The 27,314-nt window shown below is 36.5% G+C and overlaps 1 protein-coding gene across 6 annotated transcripts; it reads right to left on the bottom strand.

Annotated features, from left to right (window-relative positions):
- Positions 1 to 474: 474 nt before the first annotated feature.
- On the bottom strand, positions 475 to 26,998 carry LOC128227767 (exocyst complex component 1-like). Of its 6 annotated transcripts, none has more exons than XM_052938594.1 (27): positions 26,943 to 26,998; positions 26,437 to 26,594; positions 24,420 to 24,556; positions 23,742 to 23,837; positions 23,455 to 23,518; positions 23,075 to 23,271; positions 22,720 to 22,845; positions 22,378 to 22,479; positions 14,847 to 14,979; positions 14,134 to 14,243; positions 13,810 to 13,959; positions 13,002 to 13,104; positions 12,323 to 12,465; positions 11,763 to 11,870; positions 10,963 to 11,033; positions 10,419 to 10,445; positions 9,099 to 9,158; positions 5,751 to 5,774; positions 5,535 to 5,615; positions 4,938 to 5,064; positions 4,587 to 4,670; positions 4,229 to 4,382; positions 3,887 to 3,907; positions 3,512 to 3,636; positions 3,122 to 3,244; positions 1,318 to 1,389; positions 475 to 982 (listed from the first exon to the last, which is right to left on the bottom strand). In XM_052938594.1, exons 2-27 carry the CDS (start codon positions 26,567 to 26,569, stop codon positions 830 to 832), a joined length of 2,724 nt encoding a protein of 907 aa, XP_052794554.1. In that variant the 5' UTR covers positions 26,570 to 26,594; positions 26,943 to 26,998; the 3' UTR covers positions 475 to 829. The 6 variants fall into 6 exon arrangements, with proteins under 6 accessions (XP_052794554.1, XP_052794556.1, XP_052794555.1 ...); XM_052938596.1 differs by lacking the exon at positions 26,943 to 26,998 and adding an exon at positions 26,914 to 26,936; XM_052938595.1 differs by lacking the exon at positions 26,943 to 26,998 and adding an exon at positions 26,894 to 26,913.
- Between the last annotated feature and the right edge of the window lie 316 nt (positions 26,999 to 27,314).

The raw sequence follows: 27,314 nt of genomic DNA, 5'->3' as shown, positions 1-27,314 counted from the left end.
CGATTGTCAGACTGAAGCACTCCCATCAGCCACAAAGCGGAACTATCACGACCTGTCCATTACCACCGCACTTGCATCCATAACCAGTGAACTCGCATCCATAACCAGTGAGTGCACAACCAATACAATGTATATTAATGTAATAGCCTATTTTAACAATCAAGTGCTCTACTTTTGATCTAAACTCGCAGAGTTGATCATACTGGTGCAAAGTATTAAAATTTCACTTGCATTTTGCTACTTTGCATGCCCAAAGTCGAACCCTGGATTGTACCCATTTATTTCTGAAAAACAATTGGAACATTGTGGAGGAAAGCAAACCAAGTGTAATCAACAGAGTGTTAGAAAGTAACATTAGCTTTGCTTTTGGTAAGCTGCCTCAAAGTCTTACAGTATGACTGTATAGAATAGCTGTTTCTAACGCCAAGATTTCGATTCAATTTTGTCTGCAAGTCAGTAAAAACGCAGCCAAAAATATGTTGTTTATTTATTACATGTATTTCAATTATACTTAAATACAGAAAACATATTGCACATATATCTGACTATCTCTCATCAAACCTGAACTGCGCTGTCTGTAAGTCCAAGAGTATTAAGTATGTGTATGTTGGCACATTTACCACACAGTTTGAAACACAACAGTCCCAATACTCCATGGCATCCATTTTCACAGGTTAATGTAGAGATACATGGGGCTTAGCACTACTGTTATAGAACTAATACGAATGCCCATCATTCCAATTTAATAGAGAATCCACTTGAATAAAAAAAACATATTCCAATTTTCAGTAGAGTTTCAATGTTGATCAGGTCTGTGATTCTATATTTATCAGTGTGACTGGGCTATGTTGGAAAAGAACTCTAGGACGTTATCAACGGTGAACTCCAGGTTAATGTTGGAGTCAGGGTAGCACAGGTTGATCAGGTCTGTGTAGGTGTTATACTGCTTCATGAACTCATTCTGCATTGACAACCATACTACCTGAAACACAAACCCACATCATTTTGTACATGTATATGAGTCACTATTCCATTAACAAGAGTGCACACCTACAGTTCTTATAACTTCAGAAAAAACATTAAGCTGTGATGCTACATTTTTTCTTTTCTTTTTATTACAATGCATTAACAGAAGACCCATATTGTAGCAAAACTAGAAATTAGGATCAACAGAAATTTTGAATTAGGTAGTAATCTAAACATGTCAATTAGTAGTAATGCCCTAGTTAAATATTTATCGAGTTGTACCTGATACAGGTATAGAATATTTATGGAGTTGTACCTGTTACAGGTATAGAATATTTATACGAGTTCTACCTGGTACAGGTTCTCTTCTTCACTCAGATGTTTCTCCAGCTTTTTGTACATGTGGTCCAGGGACTTCTTAACCTTTAATACAGAGAATGAACATACACAAAATTTGTCATGTAAAAATACTGTAAAGAGGCAGTATAACAACACTTTCTATCAAACTAGTAACACATTCAAAACCTTCAGCCACAGTAATAACCAACGAATTAGATCAAATAAAAAACAGTCTCCCCCTATGGTTGTCTCATTCTGTTCCATGAAATTTCACATTAGGGAAAAAATTGTGGGTATTTATCTTAAAATACTTCAAGAGGTTCATGAGATATGGAATGGACATGAAATGTAGTAAAATTATAGTCATATGCCCTTTGACCACTAACTGTGACCTTGACTTTGAACCAAGCTGGGTTTTTTAAAATCCTTCAAGTGACTCAACGATATGGAGTGGACAAGATTTGTGACGAACAGAAGGATGGACAGACAACTTGAGCAAAAACATGTATAGGAGAGAAATAATAACCTAAGCCTATTCTAAACACCCTTTAACTCACCTCCTTGCCTGAGTAGTCCCTGATCACCAACAGAGCTTGATCTTACTGAAAGCAAGCTGAAAATCCGCCTTCAACTCACCTCCTTGCCTGAGTAGTCCCTGATCACCAACAGAGCTTGATCTTACTGAAAGCAAGCTGAAATCCCCCTTCAACTCACCTCCTTGCCTGAGTAGGCCTTGACCACCTACAGAGCTTGATCTTACTAAAAGCAAACTGAAAATCCCCCTTCAACTCACCTCCTTGTCTGAGTAGTCACTGATCACCTACAGAGCTTGATCTTACTGAAAGCAAGCTGAAAATCCCCCTTCAACTCACCTCCTTGCCTGAGTAGTCCCTGATCACCCACAGAGCTTGATCTTACTGAAAGCAAGCTGAAAATCCCCCTTCAACTCACCTCCTTGCCTGGGGAGTCCCTGATCACCCACATAGCTTGATCTAACTGAAAGCAAGCTGAAAATCCCCCTTCAACTCACCTTGCCTGAGTAGTCCTTGATCACATACAGAGCTTGACCTTACTGAAAGCAAGCTGAAAATCCCCCTTCAACTCACCTCCTTGCCTGAGTATCCATGATCACCTACAGAGCTTGACCTTACTGAAAGCAAGCTGAAAATCCCCCTTCAACTCACCTCCTTGCCTGAGTAGTCCTTGATCACCTACAGAGCTTGATCTTACTGAAAGCAAGCTGAAAATCCCCCTTCAACTCACCTCCTTGCCTGAGTAGTCCTTGATCACCTACAGATCTTGATCTTACTAAAAGCAAACTGAAAATCCCCCTTCAACTCACCTCCTTGCCTGAGTAGTCCCTGATCACCTACAGATCTTGATCTTACTGAAAGCAAGCTGAAAATCCCCCTTCAACTCACCTCCTTGCCTGAGTAGTCCCTGATCACCCACAGAGCTTGATCTTACTGAAAGCAAGCTGAAAATCCCCCTTCAACTCACCTCCTTGCCTGGGTAGTCCCTGATCACCTACAGAGCTTGATCTTACTGAAAGCAAGCTGAAAATCCCCCTTCAACTCACCTCCTTGCCTGAGTAGTCCTTGATCACCTACAGAGCTTGATCTTACTGAAAGCAAGCTGAAAATCCCCCTTCAACTCACCTCCTTGCCTGAGTAGTCCTTGATCACCTACAGAGCTTGATCTTACTGAAAGCAAGCTGAAAATCCCCCTTCAACTCACTTCCTTGACTGAGTAGTCCTTGATCACCCACAGAGCTTGATCTTACTGAAAGCAAGCTGAAAATCCCCCTTCAACTCACCTCCTTGCCTGTGTAGTCCTTAATGACCTTACGTAACTCGGTCTTGCTGAAGGCCAGCTGGAAACCAACCTCTTCTGCCTTCACTCCTTGGGCCATCTTTGACTTTACACCCTCAACAAATGTCTGCAACAAATAAGGTGTGGACTAACAAGGTAATTCTAATTAAAAACATTTATTTTTAAAAAACATATCCTATGACAATATCCTTTCCCCATCAAACAGGACAGACATACCGTAATAAATTCCATTGACACCATTCAAGTTCAAAGTGGAAATTGCAGACACAATATTTGTTTGAATATGTAATGTTCAGCATAATCTAGTTTAAAGAATGTTTCAGGAGGGACTTTTTAAGAGATGAAATAACACAATTTTTATTGCATAACGTACATGAAGTTTCTCCAGGGGTCGCCCCAGCCTCTCTTTGGTGTAGGCGTTGAGGTTCTCCACATACTTGGCCCTTGCTTCCTTCCTGTCTGCCTCCAGGCATGTGATCTTCAGCTGTGACAGGATTGCTGCACACAGAAAGTGCAGATGATTACATGAAACACACACACTCCCACTGAGCTACTAGTATATGGTAGACATACATACTATTAGTTAGGTCTATTCAAATTTTTATCAGCTCTAAATAAACTACAATGTATTTCCATGGCCATGGAAGATATTCCAGATTTTATAATAGACACTGTAGCCAGTACACAAAAAATTATGGAAAATCTTAAATACCATTTTAACAATCAGTTTTTTACATAGAGTACTTACAAAACATGTGATGGAAGTTTTCTGAAAAATAAGATGTACATGTGCTTAATTGACAATGCATTTATTTCATATCATTAGACACTTATTTCAGCAGTTCTAACTCACCCATATTCACTAAAATTAAATTACACTACATTAACATTCAGTTGTAAATATGTTATGTACATGTGAATAAAAAACATTTAAAATTCTGAGGTGATGATAAGCAATACTAATCATAGATGAAGCGCTGAGAATGGATCGAACCACCAGCCCCGTGATCCCTAGTCCAATACACTGACCATTCAGCCATCGCCACTTCATAAGAATTTAGTATTGAAAAGAAGCAAATCTACCACATACCCATCATAATGACCTCCCTTGGAGTTTTGGGGTGTTCGGCAGCAATACGGTTTATTGTGTCGAATATGGCCCTGACAAGGCGCTGATAAGCCTTGTCCAAGTCCGTGTGGCGCTCAGAACCACGGAATATGTTCTCTGCCTGGTTGGCAAAATCCTGTAGGGAAAAGTATTGTAAACATTTTGAAATATGAATTAAAACTGTGTTCATTTTAGCAAGTTTCGGGATATTTTTAATGCTAGATTCAAGTGGTTACTACATCATGACATCTTTTTCAAACCACCTTCCTACTTGGTCCTTTATAACTATTAGTTCATTTATGCACAATAATGCATTATTTCATGCTTGAATGGAACTTGCCTCAAAATTGTGTACAAAGCTGATGATTCCACATTTTGCTTTCTTGGACACTTTGTTTTCTTCGATGGCTCTGATTTGTAATTGCTGAAATAGACAAATTATGATTAAGGGGTAATGTAATATTAAATATCAGGAAAGGCAAAACCACCCACATGTTTTCAAATATTTCTAGTTAATCTGAAAAATATTAGATGTATTGGATACATGGCGGGGTATCTGAGATACATTCACTTTGTAATTATGAAATATCATAAAAGTACAGTCACCCCAATATCAAACATTCTGAGATTTATAGTCACAAAGATTCTGTAATAAAACAATTTCACCATTAAATAACAACAAAATCTTTACCACAAACTTGTCAAAGTTGCGTTTGATCTTGACAAGGGAGCTGGCGAAGGTGACACTCAGGAAGGAGCCGGTGTCCTGGGTGTTGGTCACATGTTCACTCATACGTACCAACATGTACATCGAGTAACTATAGAGAAGAAACATGTGCACTTTTTCGGGAATTATCTGATTTGATAACCAAGATCAAAATATCAAGCATTCTAATTCAGCAAGCAAATTCTCTTACATTTTTTTTACCTCTATTTCTCCGGACTGGTCAAAAGCATAACAAGTAGATGAAATTGCACCTTTCATTTTACCTAATTGGTAAAGGTATATAAATCAACATTCTTTTAGACTGAGTTATGACACTTGCAACTTGTATGGTCATTCTCATTGTTAAAACCTGTTATGTCAGTTTGTGCAAAGATTTTGCAAAGATTTTGCAAGATCCAACCACTGCTGACCACTGCTGCCGACATCAAAGCTGACTATACCTCAACTTTTATTTGAAAAACAGACCATTGAGCATATACTCTCATGCTCTTATTTGTAACATTACAAACAATGTCAGATCTTTGAAAAGGTCTAGAGTTAAACTAAAGTACAATTACATACAAGCCATCCATTTTGTCTCCGAATGTGATGAATGCCTCCAGGTCCTCCTCCAGCATGGGGAACAGCTCATTCATCATACCCCTGAATTGTAACCTTGGCAATAAATTTGGCATTCTTTTCTGAATCAATGGAAGAAAGATGAAGTTTTAAGGACTTTATAAATTCCTGAATTTGAATTATCATGTATTTCAACACAAAACACAAAGTGCTCTTTACCTTAATTCTTCATTAATCTGCCTCCTACAAAATAAAGGGAATAGTTAGAAATAAGCAAAGATTTCAAAACTGTCTTGTCAATCTTTTAACAAGAAGACATATATTAATAAATTGAACTTTAATAATCGCATAATCAAACTTTAAAAAAGACATTTATTTACAACCAATAAATGTCATTGTTTAAAACTTAGTTTTTAAACGTATTGAAGACAATTAACATGATTACATTATTTAATCTGAACATGGAGCACAAAAGCAAATTAATTTTGTCATAGAATGGAACTATATTCTTAGAACATGTATGAGAATTTATTGTCTGACATATAATATCAATTAAATAACAGATTTATATTGCTAAAATAAATTGTGACCAAAGCAAAGAGAAGAATAAAGCGATCTGTGCATTTTAGATGATTATCCTTTTGAAATGAATCACATATTTATCTTACAAATAGCTGGAAATAAAGAAGCATGTTAATATTTCAACATAGCATGCAGCTAACAATCCATACAAAAAATGTTTTTTTCAAACTGAAAACTTTTCAGATTTACCACAACAGCATATCATTGAATCATTTTATAACATAGGCCTCACACAAGTTCACAACGTTTCACCTGACAACAATGAACTGTAGACTAGGAAGTACACACTTAATTACAACAAACTCTGGCAGGATAGGGGTAACATAGCGCTTCTGACTAGACACTGTAGCACAGATGGGTTTAGCTACACTGGGTCCCTTTTCCTTGAAGACATGAACTTCAACATACGAATCACAAATAAAAAACCCACAGAGTAAGAAATTAAGCAATACCGGTATACCATTGTTTTCTTTCACCATGTAAACAAGAGATGTTTGTCAAACATTATGCCCCCCCTGAGCGCCATGTTGTCAGGATTATATGGACAATTGAATGAAATATGCATGGACCGAAATGACAGCTGATTTGTCGCTAACATTGTTTGCCGTTGAGGCAGTTTTAAGATTATGACCATTCAAAGTTTGAGGATAGAGTGTGTTATGACCATGACCTTTGACTCTATGACCTCAAAATCCATCATAGTCATCAGCTGGTCACCAAAAATCTAAATGTTAAGTTTGAGGGCCATGGGTGCAGGCATTGACAAGTTATCACACAGACAAGCATTTTTCGTTCAAGGTCACTGTAACCTTGACCTTTGATCCAATGACCCCTTAAATCATAAGGGGTCATCTACAGGTCAGACACAACTCCAAGTCAAGTTTGAGGGCCATGGGTGCAGGCATTGTCCAATTATCACTTGAAACATTTTCGCATTCAAGGTCACTGTGAACCTGACCTTTGACCCAATGACTCCTAAAATCAGTAAGGGTCATCTCCTGGTCAGGCCCAACTTAAATGTCAAGTTTGATGATCATAGATTCAGGCATTGTTGAGATATCACTGGGAGAAGATTTGTGAACTTTTTTGCATTAAAGGTTACTGTGACCTTGACCTTGGCCTGATGACCCCTAAGTCAAGAGGGGTCATCTACTGGTCAGGCCCAACCTTCATGTCAAGTTTGATGACCATAGGTCCAGGAATTGTCGAGTTTGCTTTCAAGGTCACTGTGACCTTGACCTCTGACCCCTTAAATCAATAGGGGTCATCTACTGGTCAGGCCCAACCTCCAAGTCAAGTTTGAGGGCCATGGGCACAGGCATTGTTGAGTTATCACTCGGGCAACCTTTTATCGTTCAAAGTCACTGTTACCTTGACCTTTGGCCCAATGACCCCTAAAATCAATAGGAGCCATCTACTGGTCAGGCCCAACCTCCAATTCAAGTTTGATGGCCGTGGGTGCAGGCATTGTGGAGTTATCACTCAGACAACCTTTTACCATTCAAGGGCACTGTGACCTTGACCTTTGGCCCGATTACCCCCAAAAACAATAGGGGTCATCTACTGGTCAGGCCCAACCTCCAAGTCAAGTTTGAGGGCCATAGGTGCAGGCATTGTCGAGTAATGACACGGAAAACCTTTTACCATTCAAGGTCACTGTGATCTGACCTTTGGCCCGATGACCCCCCCAAAACTTTAGGGGTCATCTACTGGTCAGGCCCAACCTCCAAGTCAAGTTTGAGGGCCATGGGTGTAGGCATTGTCGAGTTATCACATGGACAACCTTTTACCATTCAAGGTCACTGTGACCTTGACCTTTGGCCCGATGACCCCCAAAAACAATAGGGGTCATCTACTGGTCAGGCCCAACCTCCAAGTCAAGTTTGAGGGCCATAGGTGCAGGCATTGTCGAGTTATGACACGGAAAACCTTTTACCATTCAAGGTCACTGTGATCTGACCTTTGGCCCGATGACCCCCCAAAACAATAGGGGTCATCTACTGGTCAGGCCCAACCTCCACGTCAAGTTTGAGGGCCATGGGTGTAGGCATTGTCGAGTTATCACATGGACAACCTTTTACCATTCAAGGTCACTGTGACCTTGACCTTTGGCCCTATGACCCCCAAAAACAATAGGGTTCATCTACTGGTCAGGCCCAACCTCCAGGTTAATTATGAGGGCCATGGGTGCAGGCGTTGTTGAGTTATCACTCGCACAACCTTTTACCATTCAATGTCACTATTACCTTGATCTTTGACCCGATGGACCCCAAAAACAATAGGGGTCAGCTACTGGTCAGGCCCAACTTCCAAGTCAAGAATGAGGGCCAAGGATGCAGGCATTGTCGAGTTATCACTCGGACATCTTTTTACCATTCAAAGTCACTGTGACCTTGACCTTTCGCCCGATGACCCCCCAAAACAATAGGGGTCATCTAATGGTCAGGCCCAACTTCCATATCAAGTTTGATGACCATAGGTCTAGGCATTGTTGAGTTATCACTCGGACAAGCTTTAAAATTATTTTACCATTAAAGGTCACTGTGACCTTGACCTTTGACCGATGAGCCCTAAAATCAATAGGGGACATCTACTTGTCAGGCCCAACCTTCATGTCAAGTTTGATGACCATACATCCAGGAATTGTTGAGTTATCACTCGGACAAGCTTTGGTCTACCGACGGACCGACCGACATGCCTGTGCAAAGCAATATACCCCTCTTCTTCGAAGGGGGGCATAATTAAGCATTTCCAGTGCTAGGTAAATGTCAGATAATTAAAAAAATGCCAAAACACTCACCTGCTGAAAGCTTTTATCTACACTTTGTAGACTTTTTTTTTTTAAATAATTGAAATATTTATTAATCCCAAAAAGACATGAAAGTCAACTGTGAGTAAGAAATCTTCAAGGAAACATTGATAGAAGCCAGTGTGCATTGAGAGCCCAGGCGGGGGTTGGTGTGAGGGGGGTGGGGACCAACTTACAGCTGTGAGGTGGGGATCCGAGACTGGAGCCCCTCCCCAAGGTTCTCAACGATATACTCCCTGATACATGATCAACATAACGTGAACATATGGTGCGACACATTTGTTAAACTTATTGAAGGTAAAAACAGTGACAGTGAAAACTTGAAGGTTAGGTAATATTGTTAGAAAATTTACTAAGAAAATCATATTTATAACAAAACATCTGATTTGATCATCTACCAAAAAATATACAATACAGTCAAAACTCGTTGGCTTGATAACCCTTGGCTCGATATCCTCTTGGCTGGAACCTGATTAAAAGGACTGTTGTTTTTTTTTTACTGTATGTTCATATAAAATTTGATCGGATGTCTTAATATCTTGAGGGTCAATATTTCTCCATGTCAGAAAACAATACTTTCTTTAACGTATCAGTAAGCAATCCCAACTTGGCTCAATATTCTGGAGGCTCAAAGTATTTTGGAATATCGAGTTAACGGGTTTTGACAGTCGTTTGTATTCTCAAACTCATGAGTAAAATTTATATATTGTGATTACTACTGATGGTTTTGAATTAACAGTGAAATTGAAAAATCATAAAGCCATTGAAAATGATTACAATTGTAAGTGGCATTGAACATGGTTTAAAAATAGTTGCACATACATATAATAAACTGGCAAAATTCGAAGGGAAGTAAAAACTCATCATGTGCACATTTTCAGATTTTGTATATTAATGAAAAAGTAAACGATATGGCTGATGTCCCAGTAGTATTTTTTATAATGTATTTACTGCAGTTATTCATAGTATTTAAATATCCCTGCTGTAAATAGATAATCGTTTCGATACAATCTTTTGCTAATATAGAATCAAGCTATCAAGCTTCTAGTTTGGGTAAGAAACTAAAACACAAAGACAACAATAACAACAACTGAATGATGACCCAGCTGACAAGTTTTAATCTCAATACTACAAGACCTTAGTGATTTTCAAGATACCATGTAAATTTGTATTGAATTGAAAGACTATGAATAAAGTCAACTACAAAGTCTTAGTTTTGATGATTGAACTTTTCATAATCTTACCATTTGTACAAACTAAATAAATAATAACTGAAAACTACATAGAATCAACATTCATGTATTGGTATACCCAGTATCAATAAATATGAATATTTGGCAGCTCCAAACAAGATATTATCGCTTCATGTGAGAAGGAAAAGAAGAGATCTCCGCACTAATTTATATTGATTATTCATGAGAGAAACATACTGAAAGAAGACTATTATATAAAGTAATGCTATGATAAATAGTCAGCTGAATCAGAGTTTGGTATACCTGGGGAAGGAATCATCACCTACACACCTGTACAAAATGTCCAATATATATTAAAAGATATAAGTGGTAAATTATAATGATCAATTATAAAAGGTTGACATTATTTCTTTAGCTCAATTTTGAAGACGGATGATAGCTTATAGAATCACTCTCTAGTCTGTTTCCTTGGTAGAAACCAGTACTTGTGTCCGTTTGAGATGTCATGAGACAAACTGGCAACCTCTAGGGTGAGAGGTGGACACCTATACCATTATACCATTCATGATTCTCACCCTTACCCATACAGCTCCCCAAACATGTGATGTGTGCACATTGTAAACTGCAACCTTGTAAACAGTGATAAACATCCTGAAGATCACTCTGATGATTTTACAAACATACATTTTTGAAGTTTCGATTAAGACCCATTATCACAGTGACAGTGACCTAAACATTTTCATTAACACACACCTACACCATGATCAATTTAACCGATACTACATGATTAGTTTTAACATGAAGTACACCCCCTGGATGATGGTGTAACGTGTATTGGAAGACTTACTGGACAGTGATTCTGGGTTTCTGTTTCATCCAGATGTCTCCGGTGTCCTCCGACTCATCCACCTCCTCCGACTGGAAAGGAGAACGAGAGCAGCTCTACTATTTATGTGTAATCTTACAGAATCACACTAGAATCCATTCCTGGGTGGAAATGATTTCCGGGGCAGTATTCGATATTATTCTTATCCTTATTCTTAGATTTGCTTCAGGGATTCCATTCAGTTTTTCAGCCAGTGATTTTTACAGTCCAATCAAGACACTAAATTATACTCTTAAAGTTAAGTTAGTTCTAAAGAGGTTATTAGATACACAGCCCCTCAAGTTATCAAACTTAAAAGCATGTTGTGCATATCTTTGATGAATTGTCTTTATAATGACTTCTGTGAATAATGATATCTTAACCTAGAAAATCCATTTTTACTGATATAAGAATGATCTTTTAGATGAAAAGGTGATCTCTTAAAGGGACTTGTTCAAGTCTTATAAGGTCAGACATTGAAAACAATAATTTTGTGTAAAACGTTAATAAAATGCTTGTTTCAATGATAAAACTAAAGCAAAAGATGAAAATAGAGCTCGTGTGATAACAAGTACCGATATTTAAAATTTGTGAGAAAAAAGCGTTTTGCAAAAAAAAGCGTTACCATAGTAACTCTTTTGAGAATTGAATAATGCTTTTATTAAAGTGAAATAACTCAATTTGAATAAATAAAGAAATAATTCTGTGAATAATTCCCTTTAAACAGCATTTCTTGGTTCATTTAACAAATCCGTTTTAACCAGAAGTGACCATACACTTACCTGCACAGACTGTGGCTGTACACCTGAGAGTAGATGGAAGAACTTGCAGCAGAAGTCCTGCTCCGCCAGACACACCGGCTCCAGTTCCGACAAGACCTTGTCAAACACCTGGAACACACACATGCACACATTGGGGTACGGTTAGGAGAAAAAACAACAATGCAAGTGAAAGCTAACACTCACCCATTTTTCACATTTAGGCATGGGGCATAACATGGCTATTATTTTAGCAAGAATATTGAGCCTTGCAATACATTTTTACTTGTGTAGTGTTGTTAATTGTAGCATGTCTACTAATGTTCATGTGAACTTGTGTAATAACTGGATGCATTTTTTTACATGACTTTGCACCAATTTCTTATGACACCAGCAATACTTTCACTATACCTTGACAATCTATTCTTTAAAATCTTGATCGATTTTCATCAAGAAATTTCAAATGACATTTTTTAGATTATTGAAAGCTTATAGAACCTTTTCTGCAAAACTAAAGCATTGATAGCTGTTTACCTTAAAGGTTTAGCAAAGTCATTTACCATAAAACAAGGATTTTTCATTACCTGGTCAAAGAGATGCCTCATTGCAATGTCAGCATCCATCCCCTGTACAGCGGAGTCTATACTGTGTATAGAGCCCGCCCTTTTGTTGTCGAGGGGAGCACCCAGGCTAGCCGAGGATCCAGACAGACGCATTCCACTCACATCTGGGTGATATAAGCATGTTTTATAGTACTTTTGATGACCTTGGTACATGTCATTTTTACGACTAGGTAAGACTTGTTCAGGTTCTTTAATGAGAGAAATAATTAGATTTTAACAAATACAGTTTCTCTAAATATCTATCATGAAATGTGCATTTAAATATGTATACAGTTGGTTCAAACTCGCAATCAGTTGTTTGTTACTATATTTCAACATAACCTAGTACTTTTACAATAAGGAAGTATAATAAGGAAGTATAAAATCCAATGTAAGTATAAAATCTAATATTTGTTTCTTCATGTCAAATAAAACCACTTGAATTTTTCACTCACTTCCCTTATCAGCCAAAAGGAAAGTTGAACTGTAAATTGTTTCTATATTTCAACATACCACCATACTATTACAATTAAGAAGTTTAAAATACTATATTTGTTTTTTCACATCATATAAAGCCACTCTAATTTTTCACTCATTTTCCCCATTCAGGCAAATAGTAAAGTTGAACAGTAAATTGTTACTTATCCACAAGTGCACATACTAAGCCTTGACTTGTCTCCCTTGCCCATGGCAGCCATGCGGGAATTTTCCAGAAAATCCTGTATCTCTTTTGTGTACAGCTTAGACAAGCTCCCTGTGTATACCTGCGCATAAAATATAAAAGTCTTATGACGGATACCTTAGCATACATTAACATATGTGGCTCTTTGTTTTAATGCATACAACTTAAAGAGTTAGCATGCAGCATTTTAGATGAAATATCTAGCAAACATCCAATTCACAGTCATTAATTCTACTGCCAAAAAGAAATATTTGTAAAACATGTACTCTCCCCTAACAGCAGTAATTTTGCAATAACTGTCTGTGGGGTAATTTAAGGTTATTACGGTAACTTATTACCAAGATTGCTTTCAAGTTTGAGGATAGTAGGTATAGTTATTGACCAGTTCTAAATGTTGTTACAGGAGTTGTTGAGTTGTGAGTTATAACTTCCAGTTAGACATGTATCAGTGAGTATATACTATATACCATGTGATAAATAATGGCATAAATGCTACGTGGGAAGGCAACATTTTGCTTCAAATAGGGACTTTAAACAAAGTTGACTTTACTATTTATTCATCATATTTAATGAAACATGGCAAAGTCTACGCTGCTAATATAACCCTTCCTTCAGTCTTTTACTAGAATTTAATTGAGAGTTTAATTTGTTAAACACTTCAACAAACCTTTTCACAAACTGCTGCCTGGTGCATACAAGTATGTGGTTAATTATTGTTTAGAATATCTGTCATTCTTTGAAGCCTTCAGATCTTTCTAATTAATATAAAAAGTAAGTATTTCAATACTTTGGTGAGTTGCCTGAATGAAGACCGATCAGACTGCTTCAGCCATGCCATGAGCTCAGTGTACGGGGTGAGGTCCCGGTGGCTGGAGTGGTGAGGGGGCAGTCGTAGCTCAGTGGAATGTCGGCTCAGGGTCTCACCTATCTCATTACCCTGGAAGTGACTCAGATCATGTGGATAGAGCAAATATTAATGGGCTGAATTTCTCTGAAAATGTCAGTTGAAGGGGCTTTCTCACAGAAATTAATAAACTTCAAATGCAAATTGTTATGGTTTTGATTGTATGATTAGTAAAAGAACACTGAGACATGGTAATGTTAACTGTACTTGGTGAATAAAGAGGTTGTTGAGGTGATGGGCCAGTCTCTTGGAGAACTCCTGGACAAGCTGGTTAAACTTCTTCATCTGTTCCTCCACAGCAGACATCTTCATCAGGGCTGAAACAGAAACATATTGACATAATCTACAGCTATCTTAAGTCTGTTAGAGAACTCCTCGTTGAGATGGTTAAACTTCTTCATCTGTTCCCCTACAGCAGACATCTTCATCAGGGCTGAAATTGTTGTCTAGAAGTGAGCAGACATACAGTTCAGCTGATACTATATCTGTACACCAAAATGCAGACTTGCTCAGTATGGAAATGACTGTATTTCACAGTTTCCATTTCAGAGAACATAACTGCAAGTTGATAAAATAGAGATTTTGCACATAATTTCTGTCATGAATGCCCACAATAAGAGCAAAGTAGAAGTACTACCTTTTGCAACAAATGTCAAACTTATTTAGAAAACTTAAACTACAAGGGCACGTGCACATGCATGAAGCAAAGCGATAAAATTGCCCAATTCCACTAAACATTATAAAGTGTCGCTATGTGCAGTTTACACATATGAATAAAAGCTTTTTTTAAATGTTAAATTTCTGCAAATTGGTCACATAACACCATAATTAAGTGTTTAAGGGGAACTTATCAATATTATCATAACCCTACAACCCTTTAAAGTTAAGATTTATTGCAACAGATGATAGTAAATAGCTACCTGGATGTATGGTGGCTTGTCTGCAGCGCTGTAACTGCTGGGCCGCGGCTGTACAGTCCAGGATTCCATTGGGAGTGGAGAGGTCACCTTTATTCAGGGACGCTATGTACTTCCCATCGAGATCAAGCTGATGCTGTTTATGTAATATTAAACTATTGTTACTCAGAAATCAAGGCAATTACATCAGTTTTATTATGTAGAGCACAAAAATTGAATGGGAATTTTATTAAAAATATACCAGTGGCAAAGGCAAAATTATGAGCATGATGTGAACAGACGTTGTCACAACATGATAAACTAAATAAACTTTATTTGATACATTGAGGATTCAAACACTTTAACTGCAGTATCTGATACCGGAGCTTTCTCATTTTGCCAAAATATTTTATTAATTTACAATGTTAACGTCAATGCTAGGAAGGTCTTCAGTTCACTTTTAAGTTTCACAATGTACCTGATTTTCTGTAAGATAACTATAAACACAATATTCCTACAAACCAAGATTTAAAAAAAAATCAACATGCTTAATGTTGATGATACCGTAATAACTCTGAATGTCAAGAATGTAAATCAATCAGAGTGACAGAGATTCATGCTTTACAACTGTCTTGAGTACTGTGTTTTGCATTTTACAAAAAAATATATGGATTTTTAATTTCCCAAACAAAATGCAATGATCAATACATTTCTTGACTAAACATAGATAAATAGTGTACAACATGTTGCTCTACATTTATTGGACCAATATTGGAACAAACAAAAACCAATCAATCCAGTATTCAATACAAGAAGAATCCAGTAAATGACACGAGTCTGAACTCTTCTAGCCCATCGACAACAGCATTTGTATCATAGTGTACTTGCACCCAGACCGATTCTCCTGCATGTAGGTGCACAACTGCACTGTTAGAAGGCTGACTACTGACTAGATTCACGTCACTTTCCATGGCACTGGAGTGAGCAACAACGGCAATAATGTTTTGCCCATCTTTCACAAGCCTGACATTTAACTGAGTTCTGAACACATGTACGGTGAACGTGAAGTAGTAAGTCCCAGTTGCGACTGCTGTGAATACACCAGTGTTTTTGTTGTATGCATTGCCATCATTAATGAGAACCTGATTGAAGATTATTGTCTGACCAACACCCATATGGCTAACAGTATGGTCTAAATATGCAGTAAAGGCTATTTGTGCATCTGGGTTGGAAAGACGTCCTGATCTTTGGATATATTTTAGAGCTGCTTCATCAGTATTTGCGCTGTCCTTTTTGTTTCCATATGTGTGATTTAAATATCCAGCATCGATTGCAGATATTTGATCTGTTATCAACATGTAAGATTTCTGACATTCCTTCACCATTACACCTTGAGTATCTTGAGTTTGTTTAAGTACATGGACATTTTCTTTGAGGATGTTTATTTCATGTGTTTGTTTTTCATTAAGGTTTCTAAGTAAACCATTCTCAAGCTCAAGCCTTTTCAACTTTTTATCCTGAGCAGCCAGCTTGTTATCCTGTGCATGTATGGCATTTTCAAAACCTTGCAATGTCTTCTTCAGTTTAACCACATCTAAGTCTTCTGCATCATTGGTGAGGTCAATAATTCCAGCAAAGTCTTCATCTTCTTGCAAAGTAACCACAATTTCAGATCCATAATTTAACTTCAAAACAGTGAATATGATTAACAAAAAATGAACATAATCCATTTTTAAAGATGTTTGTAGCTTGTCTTTTTTTGTGAAATAAAATATCCCTCTTAGCCAAGTGAATTTGTTATCTGAACTATGAGAAACTCAGACATAACTCCAAGAAAAAAGGGAATGCACAATTGATAAGGCATGAGGTCACTAGTCTGTATAGATACTTATATAGTACATTATTTCTGCAGTATCCAGGCTTTTGATACAACAGTGTAATGTGATATATCAAAGTGATTTGTTCCAGATTGGGGGTTAGCAAGCTTTAAATGATGTCATGTGAAAAACGAAATGAAATATGTGATGTCAGACTAAGACGTCAGTTTACCAAAAAGATGGAAACTTCTATAAAAGAAGCGTTCAACAGAGTGCATTTGTCTTTGTATGGATGGCAATGTTGAAATTATTAATCGTCAACTCAACCTAAAGGGTGGTTAATTTGTTACAAAATCTGTAACCAGTTCTTCAATAAGTGATAAAGCTTTGGAGTTTTAGGTCAGGTAAAGTTTACAAGAGCACCAAAAGGGGATGCGTATGCACATCTGTTGTTGTTTTTTTGTTATTGATAAGGCCAAACTAAATTTATGTTTCGCTATACCCATTTACCGCATCTATTTTTCAGAAATTACCAAAACAAAACAAGAGGGCCATGATGGCCCTAAATCGCTCACCTGAGTAAAAGAGTTTAACCTTTGTTATCAATATAGCTTGTTTCTCAAAGAATATTGAACAAGAGCTGTCACAGTATGTGACGAATGCCCCCGAATGTGACATTGACCTATGAACAAGTACATAAAAAGTTGATCTTGCCAAATCGTGTCAAATACATATTGCAAGTTATTTTAAATTGCCTCTGAGCATAGAAAAAATACCAACCATACTTGACAGCCAACACACTTATGTCCACATATTCAGCATTTCATTGTGAATAAACACTTAGTGTATCTTTTACCTTAGAGGTAGGGACATGGGTCTTGCACACGACACATCGTCTTGGTATGTCGAAAACATGAGGCAAGTCATTTTAAAATCTGTCAATACAAGAGAAAGTTACAGCCCAGACACGACAGCCTATACTATATGTACTTATCTGTAGCATTCTATTGTAAATAAACACTAATTGTGACCTTGACCTTAAAAGTAGGGACACAGGTCTTGCAGGCGACATGTCGTCTTGGTATGTGGAAAACATGTGGCAAGTTATTTTAAAATCTGTCCATACAAGAGAAATTTATATCCCGAACACGACAACCTATACTCTATGTCCTTAGATATGCAGCATTCCATTGTGAATATCACTTAGTGTGACCTTGACCTTAGAGGTAGGGACACAAGTCTTGCACGCTACACATCGTCTTGATATGTCAAACACAGGTGGTAAGTCATTTTAAATTATGTCCATACAAGAGAAAGTTACACCCCGGACACGACAACCTATACTCTATGTCCTTAAATGCAGCATTCCATTGTGAATAAACACCTAAGTGTGACCTTGACCTTAGAGGGAGGGACACAGGTATTGCACGCAACACATCGTCTTAGTATGTCAAACACACTTGGCAAGTCAATTCAAAATCAGTCCATACAAGAGAAAGTTACAGCCCGGACATGATAACTTATACTCTATGTACTTATATGCAGCCTTCCATTGTGAATACCGGTAAACACTAAGTGTGACCTTGACCTTAGAGGTAAGGACACAGGTCTTACACATGACACGTCGTCTTGGTATGTCGAACACATGTGGCAAGTTATATTAATATCTGTCTATACAAGAGAAAGTTACAGCATGGACACAAGTTATTGAGCCAGACACAGGACAGACGGACGGACGGACGGACGGTGCGATTTTAATATGCCCACCTCAAGTTCCTCCGGGGGCATAAAAAATACTGGTCAAACATGTTGCCTGGATAATCACTGACAGGACTTGTCACAGTTGCCTGCACACTGACAGGACTTGTCACAGTTTCCTGCACACTGACAGGACTTGTCGATTAACTTCACACTGACAGGATTTTGTTCAGTTGCCTGCACACTGACAGGACTTGATGATTGACTGCACACTGACAGAATTTGATTCTTACCTGCAACCTGACAGGACTTTGTTCAGTTCTCGGCGCACCACACTGACAGGACTTGATAATTGACTGCACACTGACAGCACTTGGTACACATACCTGCACACTCACAGGACTTTTTCAGTTGCCTGCACACTGACAGGACTTTGTTCAATTGCCTGCACATTGACAAAACTATGTCAAATTGCTTGCACACTGAAAGAATTTTTAGTATAGATACACAAATAACAAACAGTGCACACCCCAATAAAATCAATAAAATGCCTTAAGCTCTAAAAAAAAAATCAAAAAAAATCAAGTTATTAGTGAATAAAACTATCCACACAGAAGATAAGATTATAGCACCTGCATGAACAATAATCTACATGAAGTTCCATGGAACAGTCTGTTTATTAAATTTATTATTAAGTAAAAATGAAATTTCTTCTAATAACTAAAGTGTATAATAATTATTTGAATCTATGAACCTAAAAAACAACAATTATTACTTCAGAAGTGACTATGTTGAAGACTTAATAAAATTTAAAATATATTCCCTTGTAACTAAAAAGAGAAAGTAGTGGAATCTCCAACAAAAAGGCAGACCATATAGCAATACTTGCTGCCCTTGCTTCAAGAAAAAACTTTACGTAACTATCAGATTTTAACAAAGTGTATTTATAATGAACTTGTAGCCCACAGGCTGAGGCCAATTTTTCTCCAGGGGCATAATTTGAATAAACATGATAGATAACCAATCGACAATTTCACACACCAAATATTTAAGCACTAGGCTTCATAGTATTTGCCAAAAAAGTTTGGTATTTTTTCCTTCAGGTTGCCATGGCAACCAGAGTTCTGCTTGGAATTAATTTCTTTGAACAATTTTGGAAAAGCACCAACCAAGTATCATCCCTATGAAGTTTCATCCAAATTGTCAAAGCGGTTTAGGAGAAGATGATGATAATAACCAATTGTTGACGCCGGACGCTGGACGACAGACGCCAAACATAGACCGATCACAAAAGCTCACCTTGAGCACTTTGTGTATGTGAAGCTATTGCATAAAACAAAGCTAAAATATGTAATATAATGTCTGTGACAATTTCCAAAGAACTGGAACATTTAAAGTGAATATTTCTTGAGGTATGTTTTACACTTGCAAAGGTGAATAATATTATAATTTTCATGGTCTTTTTCTTAAAATTGATTGTATAGAAAAAACTGTTTCTCTTTTGCTCACTTCTATTTTTAAACCAAATTGTTTACTTTACCCGTTTGCTTCAATTTTCTCAGCCAAAGTCCAAGACCAAAAACTTATATTGGTGTGCCCTGGTGTGGGGTACAAAATGATACAAAATACACAACTTGAGTTTGACCCTCTGTAACTAACATGTATCATTCCAGTTCAAACAGTTCTAATATCAACTATATGTTTCAATGTTAAGGATCTCAGACAAATATCGATACATTCACGGCACCTGATGCTGAACTTTCTTTTGTAAAAAAAGGCTTTGTGGGATTTGAAAAAAATCACCTGCCAAATTATTAATATCATAAGATTATAAAGACAAAATGTGGTTACAAATTAGCCATTATTTGTAAAGCTATCTTCACAATTCCCATATAGGATATCCTACAGGACACAGAAACACCATAGAGCCATATAATTTGGAAAAGATAATATTCCTGGTTGTCCAAAACCTTCAGGAAGATCTATGCTACCAACCTCTAGTAAATATATGAAACTGCAAGCAGGATTGCATGTTTTTATTCAAAATAACCCGAAAACTTGTTTATTTTTTTTTAATATAAGAAAAATCCAGAAAAAGTGACAAGTCGGTAGTCAGATAGTCCATCAATCACAGCATCTAAGTCATTATATTCCTGCACCCAGACCGACTCGCCGGCATCAAGGTGTACAACTGCACTGTTGGAGGGCTGAGCACTGACTTCATTGGCTTCACTTGAAACAGCACTGGAGTGTGCAACAACTCCAACAACATTTTGTCCATTTTTCACAAGTTTTGCATTTAGCTTCGTTCTGAACACATGTATGGTTAATGTAAAGAAGTATGTTCCAGTAGCAGGTGCAGTGAAAACACCAGTGTAATTATTGTAACCATTGCCATCGTTGATGAGAATCTGGTTGAAAACTATGGTCTGACCAATACCAAGGTGGTTTACAATGTGGTCCAAATATGCTGTAAAGGCTATATTTAATTCAGGATTAGAAATCCGCCTCAATGCCCGGTGATTCTTTTGACTGAAATTTCCTAGATTTGGTTTCACATGACTTGAGTTGAATGAGTGACCATGTGCATGGTCTGGATTTGGAGGATATTTTTCTGACTTTTCATTACTTGCAAGAGTTAACACAGCCTCTTGCATTTGCTTGATTTCAGTGTCATGTCTATCTTGCATCTTTTTCAGGAGTTGAATTTCAATTTCTTGCTTTTCATTCAGTTTCCTTAAGAGACTGTTCTCCTCTTCTAGCTGTTTATTCTTTTCCTCTTGTTTGGCAAGCCTTTCATCAAGGATATGTATGGCATTTTCAAAGCCTTCCATTTTTGTCACCAGTTCACTGACATCTAAGCCTAATGTTTCTAGGTAAGAACCAACCATGTGATGTATTTCTTGTACAGTTTCCTTGGTAATCACAACGTCAGCAACACAAGTCCATCCAAAAACTGTTAGTGCAATATGTAAATGCAAAGCTTCCATTTTAACTATGAATTTGTAACAAAATACCAGTAAGTCTTACTCTAGATTAGGCTAGACACACTCAAAACAAGGAGAAGTGCCATGCAAATTAAGTCAGGAGGGTCACTGTTATCTTGTTTCTAAAAACAGCATTTCAGCAACATTAAGTATAAATGAATTGCCATAAATGATAACTTATGAAGATGAATCCATGGAAAAATCTTATTTCTTTGCATTGATTTCATTAGAGACTTCAATTTTTACTTCATGTAAACAGACACAAGAGAGTAGTTCAATACAAAATCATCTGTCTGTTGTATTCAGTGTACCGCTAAAAGGCCTTAAAACCATTCATAGTCTAAAATCTTGAGTTAACATTTCATTTTTTCATTCATGCTTCTCATCTCATTCACAGTAGCATAATATCCCAGAAACTTATAGACTGTGGTTATGTTCATAATTTGCTCTGTCAAAACAAGATAATTTGTGCAAATTATAAATGGAAACTCGGACAATTATAAATGGTAACTCAGACAATCTGCATGACCTGACAGCAATTACAGATAAGAAACACAATGTAATTATGTGCAACTAAATTCACAGAATATAATTATGTACATGTAACTGAAGGTTAAATAATAAAATGTGACTGACACAATTGGTCAGACACAATGACTGTATCAAATAAAACTTAATATCAGACAAATTCTGTGCAATTTCAGACAACTCTGACCATCATGAGTAGAAAGTAGCTTACCAAACATTCTGTCCTGTGATCATAACACAGCAAGAACATTATAGTTATCATAATGTTTTCTTACTTTATGACAAGTTCTAATGGACAGAAAGCAACACATTCATAATGCATCTTGTAGTAGGCATATCAAACCCATTATTCACCATGCAGTTTCCCAAGTGAATATCTATCATAAAGGAGTGGAATACTAACAAAGCCATAAGATACCATGTTTTCCAGCTCTTCAGGTAGTTTCTGCTGTTTGGTATTGCGGTCAAACACCAGCATGTCAAGTTTCTTTTCATAACTAAGACTACAACAAGCCTAGTACATACCACAACATTTTCTAACTCTTCCAGAAGTTTCTGGTGGTTGGCATTGCGGACAGAAAGCAGCATGTCCTTGTCCTTCATCAATTCCATCTGCTCCTTAACACCCTGTAAGCAAAATTTTAGAGTAATATGAAAATATAAAGTGTTGTTAAAGGTATAACCCACACACAATTGTGTATGTTACAGCTGAGACACTAAAGAAACACACGACCAGTTGGATTAATGGATGAACAGTGACACTTCTAAATGGAGGCATAACAATAATATTTTATCTAAAAACATAATAAAACCATCTTAAAACTCCATTAACACATCACTCAAGGCCATTTAACCACTCTAGAATACCTGGAGTATTTGGTCGTAGGAGTCTAGCTTGCTCTCGATGATCTCTGCCTGCTGTATGCCATCATCCAGTAGTCTCATCAGGTTGAATACCTGGTCCTCACTCCCCATTATCACATGCATGTTTGCCTGAAAACCAGTCAAGCAAGCCACGATAAGATGGACAGTCATCATACATGTACTTGTTTTAGGAATTTGCTCACATTTTATTGTAAACATGGTAAATATATATATCATGCATTGGACAATAAACATTCAAACATAGGATCAAAATTGACAGCATAAATATTAACAGGGTTGGAGGGGAAAACTTCTCTTCCAGAGTACTGGAAGTTTCTGACGATGTCCTTAGCCTTACCCCATCTAGTATGGACAGCTGTTTGGACAATTGTTCAGCAAAGTTCTCTGCATTGCTGATGGCAGCAGAGCACTTTGACATGAGAGTCTCCAAGTCCTCTTCCTCCTGATTGGAAAGTGCCTGGTATTCCTCTAACTCTGGCACTGAGCTGGCCCCCTCCACAGGAGCCTGGCCCTGGCTCACAGGTCGGATAATCTCTGGGAATGAGAATTGGCATGTTACAAGACTAGTGGTAATCAGAACCTACCTGAGTCTAGAACTGTGTAGGAAGGTTTTACAGCCAACCTGAGCTTAGATTAATTCAACTCTAAGTTGATGCAGTCTAAACACTATAAATCTATTTCCATGAACGATTACTGGATAATAATTCAACTGCTTACCTTCAAGCAGATGTTCTGGTACATTTTCAAACTTGGGTTTGTGAGTAAGATGTCTCTGAGCATGCTGAAACATAAAACAGCTTGTAGCTAGTAAATATGAAATCTATTACATAGACTAATAACGCCTAAAAAATAGTTAATATTTAATGAACTTGCCATCTTGTAATTACCATATTCTGATCAGCTTTCAACATTTTAATTCACATTCAAAAAAGTGCAATTTCTTACCACTTTTCTTAGCATCATGAATAAGAAAGTAAAATTCTCAAAAGACACAAGCAACTTACCTTCCATAAACATGAAATAAAAGCATCCCTCTCTCCGGAACTGCTGGCTGTCCACTTGAAGGCTTTTTCAAAGTGCAGGTCAAAGTCTGCTGTATCCTTCAAGTATAAAGCCTTAAGATGCACTATTACCCCCAAATAAGATTAACCATATTTAGTACTATTGTTTTAATTTACCAAAAAGGATTAATAAATGTCGAAAACAATGGTTCTTAAGAAGGATACTGTGTTTAATTTGAAAGAAAGGTGCAGAAAACACGGTATTTCTACCTTATGAAACAATAGTAGATCACAGTAAATCTTTTAGCATTCACCAATCATTTAATATTTTTGCGTTTTCAGCTATTGAATACACGGTTTTAATCATGTAATCAGTAATCAATATTTTTCATAAATACATAATTTAGTAAGAAGTTGAAGGTTTATCACTCAAAATTTATGTTTGTTATACATGTGCATGTATTGATTTTGAATAAGAGTGTCACTTTAAGTATTTCCAACTAACAGTCATCAATAAATCTCAAAATTCTGACTTGAATTGGTACTAGATGTATTGTCAGGCATATAGATGTACATGGTATTAAAAGTTGTTTTTTTATAAAGACCTCCTTACTCAAAATTAATTTGTTTTTCAATGTTATTTTTCATTCTAAAATCAGCAGCTATCTCAGTTAAACTAACTTTCTTTGCATCTTTTCCATCAACCACTTTGAGATCTTTTAGTGGCCAGTTGATCTTTTTCTTGTATGTCTCCCCCTTGTCAGACTTCTTCACCTGGTAGACATTCACCTGCGTTGTACCTTCCACTGAAGTACTCACTGAAAGATTCATGCATAATATTCAATAGCAAAAGATCACTTTGAAATGAGAAAAAACTTTCAAACATACAAGTGAACTGGTAAATTGCATCAAAACTTTAATATGTGCTTTTATAATACATTTCATTAATTATGTATGAATTTATTACTTGATCAGTTTTGAAGCATAACCAATTATTCAAGTAAATGGAAAGTTTTACATAAGTATTCACATAGGTAGGCAACCATTTAATTTCACCTGATTCACTAACAACATTACGGGGCAGTTGCCTAATTCGGATCAATTTTGAAGTTTTCTTAAAATATTGTTGAAATTACTGAACATAAGTGCATGAAATTTTGATAGAAAAATGTTGGGTCCTATATTTACCAGAATGGAAAAAGAATTAAAAAAAGCAACAATTAATTATGATATAATATTCAGTACGAAATGAGGACATGAATGACTTCCGAAAACATGCATTCAGAGCCTAAATATTCAGATTTTTTCAAAGAACAAAGTTAACAGCATCAAGTCAATATACAAATATCTAAATGTTATTTAACTGAAAATCGTGTATATAATATTAAACCTTTACATACATGTGAACTCTACCGTTGGTAGGTAAAATATACTTTTGAGACTCTTCTAACGCCCTACCGTTTTCCCGTCGAAATCTACCGTTATTAAAAGCTCTTCTTAAAAATCCCAAAATTATATCAAATTGGCCTTAAATTTTATTTTAAAAACCTCAAAATAAAATCAACCATGCTAAAATACCATATAAATCTGTCACTTTAAAGAACATGGTGCAATAAGCAACTTGCCAAAGCACTTTACACTTCGGCCGAGATCGTTGCTTAGTTACTGGTACGGTACAAAAGACCACTAATCAGCATTCTTTGTTAATTGGCATCATACTAACCAGCATTTTTGTAAATATCAAAGACATTATAAAACTGTCAAAACATCAAAGAAAACAACATTACCAAGGTGTTATTAATTATCTAGTGTAAAAAAATTTATGACATTTTGGCAAGAAATTTGACATATACAGTTCTGTAGTTGTCTGCACTTACACTCCGACCTGTTTTGGCAGTCTGATTTGAATTTTTAGCAGCTTTCCTGAATATAAACTTGTTTTTACAAGTCAGAGGTAATACTTCTTCTGTTTCTCAATCAAAAACACTGACACTTGACAAGTTTCAACCATGACGTATTTTATGCGTAATTTCCAAAAATCTAAAAATAGTAACAAATATCAAGCTATAGTTTACATTGTTTCCATCATTGTTTTTGTCTGAAAATTTAAGAAATTAGATATTCTACCGCTTTGGAACACAAACCACCGCTTTTGAGACCTAAATCTACCTCTCTGTCATTGCCAAAGGTTCACATGTCTGCCTTTAAATAAATTTTATCCGTTCCCAAAGTATTTCTATATATATTAACGGCCTATCCAAACTACTAATTTGTCTGAATTTGCAAAATTTTGAAAGTTCAAATCTGCTTCATTTTTGCTTCATGTTCATATCAAATGCTGCACAGCACAAACACGATGGTATCAGCAGTTTAGTGACTTTAAAAGTAGTCTTGTATTGTGTTTGGTGACTGTCAATATGTCATAAACTTCCTATAGTAGTGCCAGTATTTAAAGATACCCCTGCGGAATCTAAACATAAAAGCTCATGCCGTATGACGTCATCCCCCACGCGACTAAATATTGACATTTGGAAAAGCGACATTTTAGAGGTATTTATTTTGTGAGTAAACGCGCAAAGCTGCACTGTTGCATTGTTATTTTAGCTATAGAGCCCAGTATACCTAAAGTTTACAGCCAATAAAAACAAAACGATAAAAAGCGTCAATATTTATATATTATATATAGTGTAATGCTTACATGCTGCACAGAGAAAGCTATGCTTGCTGCTCTTCTTCTTTTTTCCAGCCTGAGTGACATTGACCAACCCCACCAAACGTTCATCATTGGGAAGAAAAACCTCCTTTTGCAAGATATGCTTTATCGTGGTCATTTTGTCAGTGATTTATGTCAAACATCTAGAAAATATTCAACTTGTATAACTACATGTTTTATAACGCTAGTGTACGAAAATGAAGAATTGGTTCATCAAATTTCTTTTAAATCAATAGGGTTGTTTGTGTACATTAAAATGTTAAAAAAGAACAAGGGGGACTATTCTTTATTTGACATAGGGTATTAAAGTGAACTGTCAAACTGATTGTTGACTATTTATTAAAGTTCTTCAGCTTAATATGCAGGTATAACAACTTGACAACACATTCAACATTATCTTAACATTAAAGGTGAATAAAATTAACTCGAATAACAATTTTACTGTTTTAAAAATTGGTTTACAAGAATCAACTCGTCAATACAAACATCACCTATTTTTTTATTTTTTTTGGATGCAGACATTTTGTTCCGGTTTGACACGCATGCGCAATAGATCGTATTAAAATTGGTTGGTAGTAAATCCCGGTACCCGGTATCGTAAAAAATAACGAAATCTCTTTTTTGTTGTATAGTTATATTCCAATAATACAGGAAAGGATCAGGAAGATTATTATTACAAAATAAGATATACTATCAACTATCTTGATATTGATTCGAGGGATTCCGACAATAATTTCATGACTTGCAGACATGCTTCTTGAAGGATATGAACACTGGAAAAGCGGTGAGCGGTGAGAAAATCATCTAAACCGGAAGAAAATGACAAATGGGAGCTCATTCTCGGCTTAACCTTGACCTATAGC

Source organism: Mya arenaria, chromosome 3, assembly GCF_026914265.1.
Source record: "Mya arenaria isolate MELC-2E11 chromosome 3, ASM2691426v1".
NCBI classification, from domain to species: Eukaryota; Metazoa; Mollusca; class Bivalvia; order Myida; family Myidae; genus Mya; species Mya arenaria.
This window is presented reverse-complemented; position numbering and strand designations above follow the sequence as displayed.

Bases quoted from the DNA above. Each gene is read 5' to 3' on its own strand.
- LOC128227767 (XM_052938594.1), bottom strand. From the start codon at position 26,569: ATGACCACGATAAAGCATATCTTGCAAAAGGAGGTTTTTCTTCCCAAT. The intron at 22,846-23,074 runs GTAAGGCTAAGG...ACTGGTTTTCAG, and splicing joins AGCTGTCCATACTAGATGGG to GCAAACATGCATGTGATAAT. The intron at 14,980-22,377 runs GTATGTACTAGG...TTACATAAACAG, and splicing joins AAGAGTTAGAAAATGTTGTG to CATCAGCTTGATCTCGATGG.